This window comes from Phyllobates terribilis, unplaced genomic scaffold, assembly GCF_046119375.1.
Source record: "Phyllobates terribilis strain yellow unplaced genomic scaffold, ASM4611937v1 Scaffold_1__5_contigs__length_1240528914, whole genome shotgun sequence".
Lineage (NCBI taxonomy): Eukaryota > Metazoa > Chordata > Amphibia > Anura > Dendrobatidae > Phyllobates > Phyllobates terribilis.
The window spans coordinates 582,029,888-582,043,025 of record NW_027362761.1 but is presented as its reverse complement, the minus strand read 5'-3'; the positions used below and the strand labels follow the sequence as shown (position 1 = coordinate 582,043,025).

At 49.3% G+C, this 13,138-nt stretch overlaps 1 protein-coding gene across 1 annotated transcript in view; it reads right to left on the bottom strand.

The window, feature by feature from the left end:
- TTC23L (tetratricopeptide repeat domain 23 like) overlaps window positions 1-13,138 on the bottom strand; it is a 38,015-nt gene that overhangs the window by 13,388 nt on the left and 11,489 nt on the right. The window contains exons 5-6 of the mRNA XM_073681562.1: window positions 9,742-9,898; window positions 6,978-7,103 (exon numbers count right to left, since the gene is read on the bottom strand). Coding sequence (XP_073537663.1) covers window positions 6,978-7,103; window positions 9,742-9,898 — 283 coding nt within the window. The remainder of the gene's footprint in view (window positions 1-6,977; window positions 7,104-9,741; window positions 9,899-13,138) is intronic.

Below are 13,138 nucleotides of genomic sequence, written 5' to 3'. Positions count from 1 at the left end.
GAATCTGCAGCGCAGGGAGGCCCAAGCTTTCTGGGCCCCACCCGCTGCAAATTGCAGTCCGCAGCCGCCCCGGAAAATGGCGCGTTCATAGAAGCGCCATCTTCTGGCGCTGTACCCAACTCATCCAGGGCCCTGATGCGGTGGCTCACTGGGTAATAAAGGGGTTAAGGCCAGCTTGGCATTATCAGCTGGCCCTAAGCCCGAAATTCATGGGGTCACGCCAATATTAGACATGACCACCATGAATTTCTAGTAAAGTATTTAAAAAAAACACAAACACCCAGAAAAAAGTCCTTTAATTGAAATAAACACACAATTCTTTATTGTTCTAAATTAAACCATACTTACCATCACGCCCATTCCAGCTGAAGCCAACGATCTCCTGCAATAAAAGAAAAATAATAAAGCAACATCATCCTTACCTTTCCATGGCTCCCACGACGGCTCCAGCTCTGCTACATCGAGATGACAGGCTGGACCGCAGCAGAACGCTGCCATCCAGCCTGTCATCCCGCAGACACTGAGAAGCGCAGGCATACTTCCACTCCTCAGTGTCTGGCTGTGACGGCATCCAGATGAGCCGACAATGAACTCGGCTCACCTCATGTACGTCACTGACAGCGTGGGAGAATTCTCCTGCACTCAGCGCTTCAGCGTGAGAATTTTCCCACGCTGTCAGTGACGTGCATGAGGTGAGGTCATGTCCCATGAACTCGGCGCACCTCATGCACGTCACTGACAGCGTGGGAGAATTCTCACGCTGAAGCGCTGAGTGCAGGAGAATTTTCCCACGCTGTCAGTGACGTGCATGAGGTGAGCTGAGTTCATTGGACATGACCTCGGCTCATCTGGATGACGTCACAGAAAGACACTGAGGAGCGCAAGCATGCCTGCGCTTCTCAGTGTCCGCGGGATGACAGGCTGGATGGCAGCGTTCTGCTGCGGTCCAGCCTGTCATCTCGATGTAGCAGAGCTGAAGCTGTCCTGGGAACCATGGAAAGGTAAGGATGAGGTTGCTTTATTATTTTACTTTTATTGCAGGAGATCGTTGGCTTCAGCTGGAATGGGTGTGGCGGTAAGTATGGTTTAATTTAGAACAATAAAGAATTGTGTCTTTATTTCAATTAAAGGACTTTTTTCTGGGTGTTTGTGTTTTTTTTAAATACTTTACTAGAAATTCATGGCGGTCATGTCTAATATTGGCGTGACCCCATGAATTTCGGGCTTAGGGCCAGCGGATAATGCCAAGCTGGCCTTAACCCCTTTATTACCCAGTGAGCCACCGCACCAGGGCCCTGGATGAGTTGGGTACAGCGCCAGAAGATGGCGCTTCTATGAACGCGCCATTTTCCGGGGCGGCTGCGGACTGCAATTTGCAGCGGGTGGGACCCAGAAAGCTTGGGTCTCCCTGCGCTGCAGATTCCAGCCCCCAGCTGCCTAGTTGTACCTGGCTGGACACAAAAATAGGGCGAAGCGCCACACATTTTTTTTTTTAATTATTTCATGAAATTCATGGAATAATTAAGAAAAAAAGGGCTTCCCTATATTGTTGTGTCCGGCTAGGTACAAATAGGCAGCTGGTGGTTGGGGGCAGCCCGTTCCTGCCTGCTGTACCTGGCTGGACACAATTATAGGGCGAAGCCCCACATAATTTTTTTTTAATTATTTCATGAATTTCCTGAAATAATTAAAAAAAAATTGACGTGGGGCTTCACACTATATTTGTGTCCAGCCAGGTACAGCAGGCAGGAACGGGCTGCCCCCAACCACCAGCTGCCTATTTGTACCTAGCCGGACACAACAATATAGGGAAGCCCTTTTTTTCTTAATTATTCCATGAATTTCATGAAATAATTAAAAAAAAAAAAACGTGGAGCTTCTCCCTATTTTTGTGTCCAGCCAGGTACAACTAGGCAGCTGGGGGATGGAATCTGCAGCGCAGGGAGGCCCAAGCTTTTTGCCCTCCCCCCCCCCGCTGAAAATTGCAGTCCGCGGCCGCCCCGGAAAATGGCGCGTTCATAGAAGCTGGATGCTGTACCTGGCTGGCATACAAAAATATGGCGAAGCCCACGTCAAAAGTTTTGGGAAAAATTTATTAAAAAATAAATAATAATTTAGGGACTGCATCTTTATTAAGTCCTCAAATGTCATTTAGTGTTAAAATAAAGGATTTATTTAAAAAAAAAATGGCGTGGGATCCCCCATAATTTTAGTCTCTAGCGGAGGTTAAGCAGACGGCTGGGGCAGATGTTTGAAGCCTGGGAAGGGGGTAAAACCCACGGAGCTTCCCAGGCTACTAATATCAGCCCCCAGCTGAATACATAGCCTTTACTAGCTATTAAAATGGGGGACCCCCCAAAAAAAAATGACGTGGGGTCCCCTCTATTTTAATAGCTAGCAAAGGCTAGGCAGACAGCTGGGGGCTGATATTAATAGCTCAGGAAGGGTGCCATGAATATTGGCCCCCTCCCAGGCTAGAAACACCAGCCGTCAGCCGCCCCAGAAATGGCGCATCCATAGGATGCGCCAATTCTGGCACTTAGCCTCGCTCTTCCACGCTGCCCTGGTGCGGTGGCAGGGGGTAATAGTGGTGGGGTTCATGTCAGCGCCAGCTGCCATGAAGCCCAGGTTAGTAATGATGGCCGTCTATATGACACCCCCATTACTAACCTACAAAGTGTTAAAAAGAAAAAACACACTACACCCAGAAAAAAATAATTTATTTGAAATAAAACACCATTTTATTTAATTCTTAGTTTACTAAAAAAAAAATAGTTACCTGTCCACGTTCCTGCGCTGATCTCCCATGCACAGCTGTCACATCTGGAGATGGTGACAGCTGTGCATGGCTGCTGTAAGCTCACGCTGCCGGGAACACGTCCGCTCCCGGCAGCGGGAGCCACTGACTGAGGTCACCGGAGTGCATTCAGGCAGCGCAGCTCCGGAGACCTCCTTTACGGCAGTGCTGTACCGTGGGAATTTCTCACGATACAGCAGTGCCGTAAAGGAGCTAACCGGAGCAGCGCTGCCTGAACTCCGGTGAACCCTTACGGCCCCGTCATTCTAGCGGCGGCAGCGGTTCAGAGCGGTCACATTCTATGTGGCTGCTCTGAACTGGAGATCTTCGTGGGACACTCGTGGACTACTACGGAGGGGTAAGGATAAGGTTGTGGTTTATTATTTTATATTTTATTACAGGAGATCGATGGCTTCGGGGAATTAGGTGTCTTGGTGAGTATAGGTGTAGTTTTTTATTTTTTACTTTATTTTAGGTGGCGATCGGCGGGGACAGGTAATGTATGAACTAATTTCTTTTAGGTAACCACTGGCCACCAATGACATGTATTTAACATTTATTGGGGACACAGTAGGGCAATTTAAATAGCAGGATCAGGCTGATGGGAACTACTGCTCCCATCGAGCTGATCCTGCTGGCAGGAGTGGACGGGGGACAGACATAGGCCGATGGGAGTAGTAGTGTCACATCGGCCTATGTCTGCCCGCACACACACCCGCACACACACACCCGCACACACACACCCGCACACACACACCCGCACACACACACCCCGCACACACACACCCCGCACACACACCCGCACACACACCCCGCACACACACACACCCCGCACACACTAATCATGACGGGTCTGGGAGGTGAGGCTGACCTGTGCGGCCGTGGGAAAGTTCATGTGAGTTCATGCAGTCAAGCATGAACTCACATGAACCCTCTGAGGGCACCGCGGCTACTTCAAATGAACAGCTGATCGGCATCACCTGATACCTCAGCTGTTCATTTGAAATAACCGGCGGGAAAGCGCAGCACAGAACGGGAAAGCCGGCGGTGAAGTCTTTTCACTGCCGGCTTCCCCGCCCGGGTCCTTCGCTCCTTGGTGCTGCGCTCCCCGCCCGGTCCTAATTTACGATTGGGATTGGAGGTGGCGAGGGGAGCGGAGGATCGGGGTGGGAGGCTGCGGGGAAGCAGTATGGGGCTGCGTGATTGTTTAAAAGCCGGCGGCTTTTTACCGCGCGCCGGCTTTTAAACAATCAGGAGAATTCTCCCATGCTGGGATGGCATTCTGATGACAAGCTGGATCGCAGCTGAGCGCTGCCATCCAGCTTGTCATCCTTCAGAGACACTGCAGAGCGCAGGCATTATGGGAACTTCCGATTCCGGTATTCGATATTATAAAAGTATCGGAATTAAGTATCGGAATTCCGATACAGTGAATATCGGCCGATACCCGATATTTCAGTATCGGAATGCTCAACACTATCTGTGAGCGAAACACATCAGCAGCAGCTGCACAGATCTCTGCTGGATTGTTACAATGTATCAGTCTGGAGTCTGGATGTTTCGCTCACAGAGCATTGTCTGCACTGGATACAATTGTATCAGCAGGACAAGCGATGTACAGCGTTACCGCTAAGTAAGGCCAGTGATTGGCTGTATTGGTCACATGCCTGGCCGGCTAGAAGAAGATGCAAGAAGGAGGACACCAGCAGCTTTGGAGAAACAGTAGTGGGCAGTCAGAAAGGTAAATCTACTTTATTTTATGCCATTCAAGGCGATATTTTTGGGAGGTTGGACAACCCCTTTAAGACTGGAATCACACATGGAACTTGCGTTTGATCTACACACACGTGAGGATATAAGAGAGGAGACGTCTCAGTTTTTCCTTTACACTTCTTATACTTTGGATACATTTTTGTCTTAGGTTTTAACTCTATCAAAAACTCCATGTGCGGTTTAAGCCTATAGATCAGAAATCGACTCAGGATCTATCAGAGATCCGCCAAATCACAGGTTAGCTAATAAATGGTTATTCCAGTCCACAAAAATAATCACTTATACAAGTGTGGGTCCTAACGATGGGACCCCACTGATCGTATATGGACCAGAGAACTTAATTTCTCCATTTTCTCTATGTCCGTGGATGTCAGACTGCACTCAGATGACATCCGACTGCAGTCTGATGTTTCCCTCGTACCCATACTCTTGAATGAGTGAATTCGATCCGATCATCGGATGCACCCACAGTATGCTGAGATATTTTCCACAGACTGAATCGGCATGAGAGAAAAAAATCGCAGATCTGCATCCCCCCATAGTATAACATTAGGCAGATTGCTATCCAATAAAACATCACATAGCACTCGGCCGCGAGACCTTAAAGAGGAGCTTTCACCAGTTTTAGCAGGTTAAACCGACCACATCATGGAATGGCGGCTACAGAGCCGAATAAAACATTGTTGTTGTTTTTTTTCAGTTTCTCATCTCCCTTGCGGAAATATTAGCGTGTAAAGTTTATATGTTAATTTCTACTATATCCAAGGGGGAGTTAGCAGAGATTTGTCTCTGGGGGTGGTTACTTTTTCCCCTGTATGATTTTGCCCAATCAAAAGCAGGAGGCGTCATACAGGGGGAAAAAAAAGAAACTGGCACCAGAGAATGTCAGAACTGGCTTTCTCTATGTGATATGGTAAGACTCATGTCTATGCAGACCATACAGATCTTACGGCTGGTGATTACTGTGCAGGGGTGGAGAGCAGAGCTGTGCGTCATTACATACACTTCCGAGAAACAAGGGAATAAGGCATGGCAGAGTATTTCATGGCACACAACTCTGCTCTCCTCCCGACACTTGTAATCACAGATAATGCAGAGCAGTGTTTGTAATGACGCACAGCTCTGTTTCTTTCCCCAGGTCACAAAGATCTTTCTGCCGGCATCCACTGTAATTGTAGGTGTGACGGGAGGGGAGCAGAGCTGCGTGTCATTACAAACACCTCTCTGCAAGTATCACAGGGATTGGGTGTGATGGATGAGAGCTGCAGAGTGTCACATACACTGATATGGACCTGTGCCAGCTATCAGGGCAGCATTTCCCAATGTCTGGGAGGTGTTTGTAATGACACACAGCTCTGCTCTTCTACACCTTTGCGCAGTAGATGTGGGCAGTAAGAGCTTTGTGACCTGGGGAGGAAAGCAGAGCTATGTGCCATTACCAACACTTCCCTGGCGGCATCTATCCCAGGCATTGGGGAATGCTGCCCTGATAGCTGACACAGATCCATATCAGTGTATGTGACACTCTGCAGTTCTCATCCATCGTACCCAATCCCTGTGATACTTGCAGAGAGGTGTTTGTAATGACTCACAGCTCTGCTCTCCTCCCTCTTTGCACAATTGATGCCAGCGTAGAGAGCTCTGTGACCTGGGGAGGAAAGCAGAGCTGTGTGCCATTACCAAAACTTCCCTTCTTGAGTGCTGTATTTAATAGCTCACAGCTCTGCTCTCTTTCCCAGGTCACAAAGGTCTTACTGCTGGCATCAACTGTGCAAAGATGAAGGAGAGTAGAGCTCTGTGTCATTAAATACAGCACTGCATATTATTCTCTGATGCTTGTGATACTGGCAGGGAAGTGTTGATAATGACACACAGCTCTGCTCTCCTTTCCCTTTGCACAGTTGATGCCAGCAGTAAATTCTGCTCTCCTTCCCAGTTCACAAAGGTTTTAATGTCTACATCTACTGTGCAAAGAGGGAGGAGAGGAGAGCTGTGTGTCATTAGATACAGCACTGTATACTATTCCCTGATGCCTGTGATACTGGCAGGGAAGTGTTGGTAATGACACACAGCTCTGCTCTCCTCTCTCTTTGCACAGTTGATGCCAGCTGTAAATTCTGCTCTCCTTCCCAGGTCATAAAGCTCTTACTGTCTACATCTACTGTGCAAAGAGAGAGGAGAGCAGAGCTGGGTGTCATTAGATACAGCACTATATGTTATTCCCTGATGCCTGGGATAGACGCAGGGAAGTGTTGGTGATGACGCACAGCTCTGCTCTTCCACTCTTCACACAGTAGATGAGAAAGCAACTCTTTAAAGGGGTAAATGTAAACTAGTAAGTATACAGTGATCCCCACAATTACAGACAATCTCTTAACCAGTTTCCTGCCAGTAAATCTCTGCTCACCTCCCCAGCGCCAGCGCTATGTCCTTGTCAGATACTTTGCCCAGAACAGACTTCTTCTCCTGAAGTTCTTCCAGTTCTTCCACAATTTTCTCCACTTTCTGCAAACTCAGATACGATTCTCTACCAGTGCGACCATTAAGGATGACAACATGAAACAAACGAGTTGGTGTAGCAGAGCAGAACTTGTCACTTGACGACTTCTTAGTGGGGGTCTCAGCTCACAGATATGTAATAATCTAATAACCTTCGTGTCACTCAACATTTCCCCTCCAAAAAAAAATGGCTCCTTAGCTGTCGTCTCCCTTTTTCAACTACACTGCTCAAAAAAATAAAGAGAAAACACTTAAACAACCGAATATAACTCCAAGTAAATCAAACTTCTGTGAAATCAAACTGTCCACTTAGGAAGCAACACTGATTGACAATCAATTTCACATGCTGCTGTGCAAATGGAATAGACAATAGATGGAAATTATTGGCAATTATCAAGACACCCTCAATAAAGGAGTGGTTCTGCAGGTGGGGACCACAGACCACATCTCAGTACCAATGCTTTCTGGCTGATGTTTTGGTCACTTTTGAATGTTGGTTGTGCTTTCACACTCGTGGTAGCATTAGACGGACTCTACAACCCACAGAAGTTGCTCAGGTAGTGCAGCTCATCCAGGATGGCACATCAATGCGAGCTGTGGCAAGAAGGTTTGCTGTGTCTGTCAGCGTAGTGTCTAGAGGCTGGAGGCGCTACCAGGAGACAGGCCAGTACACCAGGAGACGTGGAGGGGGCGGTAGGAGGGCAACAACCCAGCAGCAGGATCGCTAGCTCCGCCTTTGTGCAAGGAGGAACAGGAGGAGCACTGCCAGAGCCCTGCAAAATGACCTCCAGCAGGCCACAAATGTGCATGTGTCTGCACAAACGGTTAGACACCGACTCCATGAGGGTGGTATGAGGGCCCAACGTCCACAGATGGGGGCTGTGCTCACAGTCCAACACCGTGCAGGACGCTTGGCATTTGCCACAGAACACCAGGATCGGCAAAGTCGCCCCTGGCGCCCTGTGCTCTTCACAGATGAAAGCAGGTTCACACTGAGCACATGTGACAGACGTGACAGAGTCTGGAGACGCCGTGGAGAGCGATCTGCTGCCTGCAACATCCTTCAACATGACCGGTTTGGCAGTGGGTCAGTAATGGTGTGGGGTGGCATTTCTTTGGAGGGCCGCACAGCCCTCCATGTGCTCGCCAGAGGTGCCTGACTGCCATTAGGTACCGAGATGAGATCCTCAGACCCCTTGTGAGACCATATGCTGGTGCGGTTGGCCCTGGGTTCCTCCTAATGCAGGACAATGCCAGACCTCATGTGGCTGGAGTGTGTCAGCAGTTCCTGCAAGATGAAGGCATTGAAGCTATGGACTGGCCGCCCGTTCCCCAGACCTGAATCCAATTGAGCACATCTGACACATCATGTCTCGCTCCATCCACCAACGTCACGTTGCACCACAGACTGTCCAGGAGTTGGCGGATGCTTTAGTCCAGGTCTGGGAGGAGATCCCACAGGAGACCATCCGCAACCTCATCAGGAGCATGCCCAGGCATTGGAGGGAGGTCATACAGGCACGTGGAGGCCACACACAATACTGAGCCTCATCAGGAGCATGCCCAGGCGTTGTAGGGAGGTCATACAGGAACGTGGAGGCCACACACAATACTCAGCCTCATCAGGAGCATGCCCAGGCGTTGTAGGGAGGTCATACAGGCACGTGGAGGCCACACACAATACTCAGCCTCATCAGGAGCATGCCCAGGCGTTATAGGATGGTCATACATGCACGTGGAGGCCACACACAATACTCAGCCTCATCAGGAGCATGCCCAGGAGTTGTAGGGAGGTCATACAGGCACGTGGAGGCCACACACAATACTCAGCCTCATCAGGAGCATGCCCAGGCGTTGTAGGGAGGTCATACAGGCAGGTGGAGGCCACACACAATACTGAGCCTCATCGGGAGCATGCCCAGGCGTTGTAGGGAGGTCATACAGGCACGTGGAGGCCACACACAATACTGAGCCTCATCAGGAGCATGTCCAGGCGTTGTAGGGAGGTCATACAGGCACGTGGAGGCCACACACAATACTCAGCCTCATCAGGAGCATGCCCAGGCGTTGTAGGGAGGTCATACAGGCACGTGGAGGCCACACACAATACTCAGCCTCATCAGGAGCATGCCCAGGCGTTGTAGGGAGGTCATACAGGCACGTGGAGGCCACACACAATACTGAGCCTCATTTTGACTTGTTTTAAGGACATTACATCATAGTTGGATCAGCCTGTAGTGTGTTTTTCCACTATAATTTTGGGGGTGACTCCAAATCCAGGCCTCCATTGGTTAATAAATGTGATTTCCATTGATGATTTTTGTGTGATTTTGTTGTCAGCACATTCATCTTCGTACAGAACAAAGTATTCAATGAGAAGATTTCATTCATTCAGATCTAGGATGGGTTATTTGAGTGTTCCCTTTATTTTTTTGAGCAGTGTATAAAATTAACACAAGGATTTGAATCTGACATATACTGGGCCACATCATTCATACTATGATGCTGAAGTACTCTGTGCTGCTGAGAGTGTTCACATTTATCAGCAATTAACTCCACCAGAAGAAGGCATTGTCATATTATATTCTGGGGAATGGACTAAAGGTCACGGCTGCCATTATGCCGTGGACCTATGGAAAGGCCTCGCTCTTTAGGGTCTCACTAAAGGATATTTATTTTGCATGAGGTGAGACACCCCCAGAGTGTAGTAAATGGTCACCAGGGTTCCCAGCACTTCTCTCTTCTCTTCTATGGATTTTGACATGTCCACTCCTCCCAGCAGGATGTTTTTGGCAGATTCGGCGTGTTGTCTCGCTTGGACTGGTAACGCTGCAAAAATCAATCACAGCAAAAACTCCATTACAGTGATTACTCTGTGCAGTCTCCCCGCAGTCCTGCTCACTATATTTTTGTCTTTTTAAGTATTTAGCCCGGGTGGTTAGGAGGTTAATGCATATCATCCCAGGAGTTCTATGAGAATAAAGGGATTGTCACAATTGTACAACCCTTATCGATATTCCATTACAATATATTGATGCAATAGGGGGTCTTCTGTTCAAGCCTCCTCTGTAAACTATAGTGGAGAGGCAGGTAACCAGAGCTGATCACCACAATGACTTACTTTTAGAAATAATGATAAATATCTTCCCTGGTCATCTACATCAGGGCCGGCTCCAGGTTTTTCTGGGCCCCGGGCGAAAGATTCTCAGTGGCCCCTTTAACACATACACGATTCATGATGCACAGATACCGCAGAGAAATATATATATATAATATAGTACAATGCAAAGATTTCACTTCTTACATTACATGAGTGATATCTATTGTAAATTCCACAATAGCTCAGAAACCGGTGAATCGCTCCACACAGAATACTGGCCCCCATATAAGGCTCCACACAGAATACTGGCCCCCATATAAGGCTCCATACGGAATACTGGCCCCCATATAAGGCTCCACACAGAATACTGGCCCCCATATAAGGCTCCATACGGAATACTGGCCCCCATATAAGGCTCCATACGGAATACTGGCCCCCATATAAGGCTCCATACGGAATACTGGCCCCCATATAAGGCTCCATACGGAATACTGGCCCCCATATAAGGCTCCATACGGAATACTGGCCCCCATATAAGGCTCCATACGGAATACTGGCCCCCATATAAGGCTCCATACGGAATACTGGCCCCCATATAAGGCTCCATACCGAATACTGGCCCCCATATAAGGCTCCATACCGAATACTGGCCCCCATATAAGGCTCCATACGGAATACTGGCCCCCATATAAGGCTCCATACCGAATACTGGCCCCCATATAAGGCTCCATACCGAATACTGGCCCCCATATAAGGCTCCATACCGAATACTGGCCCCCATATAAGGCTCCATACCGAATACTGGCCCCCATATAAGGCTCCATACCGAATACTGGCCCCCATATAAGGCTCCATACCGAATACTGGCCCCCATATAAGGCTCCATACCGAATACTGGCCCCCATATAAGGCTCCATACCGAATACTGGCCCCCATATAAGGCTCCATACCGAATACTGGCCCCCATATAAGGCTCCATACCGAATACTGGCCCCCATATAAGGCTCCATACCGAATACTGGCCCCCATATAAGGCTCCATACCGAATACTGGCCCCCATATAACGCTTCATACGGAATACTGGCCCCCATATAAGGCCCCATACGGAATACTGGCCCCCATATAAGGCCCCATACGGAATACTGGCCCCCATATAAGGCCCCATACGGAATTCTGGCCCCCATATAAGGCCCCATACGGAATACTGGCCCCCATATAAGGCCCCATACGGAATACTGGCCCCCATATAAGGCTCCATACGGAATACTGGCCCCCATATAACGCTTCATGCGGAATACTGGCCCCCATATAACGCTTCATACGGAATACTGGCCCCCATATAAGGCCCCATATGGAATACTGGCCCCCATATAAGGCCCCATAAGGAATACTGGCCCCCATGTAAGGCCCCATACGGAATACTGGCCCCCATATAAGGCCCCATAAGGAATACTGGCCCCCATATAAGGCCCCATACGGAATACTGGCCCCCATATAAGGCCCCATACGGAATACTGGCCCCCATATAAGGCCCCATACGGTATACTGGCCCCCATATAAGGCTCCATGCGGAATACTGGCCCCCATATAAGGCTCCATACGGAATACTGGCCCCCATATAAGGCTCCATACGGAATACTGGCCCCCATATAAGGCTCCATACGGAAAACTGGCCTCCATATAAGGCTCCATACGGAATACTGCCCCCCATATAAGGCTCCATACGGAATACTGGCCCCCATATAACGCTCCATACAGGATACTGGTCCCCTTATAAAACTCCATACAGGATACTGGTCCCCTTATAACGCTCCATACAGGATACCGGTCCCCTTATAACGCTGCATGCAGGCTGTTACCCCCCACATAATGCCCCATACAGGCTGTCCCCCCCTTATAATGCTCCCTGCAGGCTGTTACCCCCCACATAATGCCCCATACAGCCCCCCCCCCTTTTAATGCTCCATGCAGGCTGTTACCCACCACATAATGCCCCATACAGGCTGCCCCCCCTCCTTATAATGCTCCATGCAGGCTGCCCCTCCCCCGCATTTATAATGCCCCATGCAGGCTGTTCCCCACCTTATAATGCCCCATGCAGGATGCCCCCCCTCTTTATAATGCCCCATGCAGGATGCCCCCCCTCTTTATAATGCCCCATGCAGGATGCCCCCCGCCCTTCTCTTTATACTGCCCCATGCCTCCATACATTAAAAAAAAAAAATCAAATACTCACCTCCCTTCTCCTCACCTGCTACCTGCTGCCCACTGCTCGGGTCCGAACTCCAGCGTTGTCGGCGTCTTCCCGCTCAGCGCTCCCTGTGACGGCTAAGGGGAGGGCGCGGTGTAAAGACGTCACCGCACCCTCTGACCTGACACGTCACAGGAAGCGCAGAGCAGGAAGACAGTGGATCTGCGGAGGCACGGGGAGAGGTAAGTATCCAGCTGCCGGGGTCCTGAGCAAGCGGCGGAGAAGGGCGGGCGCTGACACCGCTCTCCTCCGCCCTGATCTAGATGTTTAGTATCCCTCAGGTGGTCTAGATGTTTAGTATCTCTGGTGGTCTAGATGTTTAGTATCCCCCGGGTGGTCTAGATGTTTAGTATCTCTGGTGGTCTAGATGTTTAGTATCCCTCGGGTGGTCTAGATGTTTAGTATCTCTGGTGGTCTAGATGTTTAGTATCCCTCGGGTGGTCTAGTTGTTTAGTATCCCGGGTGGTCTAGATGTTTAGTATCCCTGGTGGTCTAGATGTTTAGCATCTCTGGTGGTCTGGATGTTTAGTATCCCTGGTGGTCTAGATGTTTAGTGTCTCTGGTGGTCTAGATGTTTAGTATCCCTGGTGGTCTGGATGTTTAGTATCCCTGGTGGTCTAGATCTTTAGTATCTCTTGTGGTCCAGATGTTTAGTATCCCTGGTGGTCTAGATGTTTAGTATCCCTGGTGGTCTAGATGTTTAGTATCCCTGGTGGTC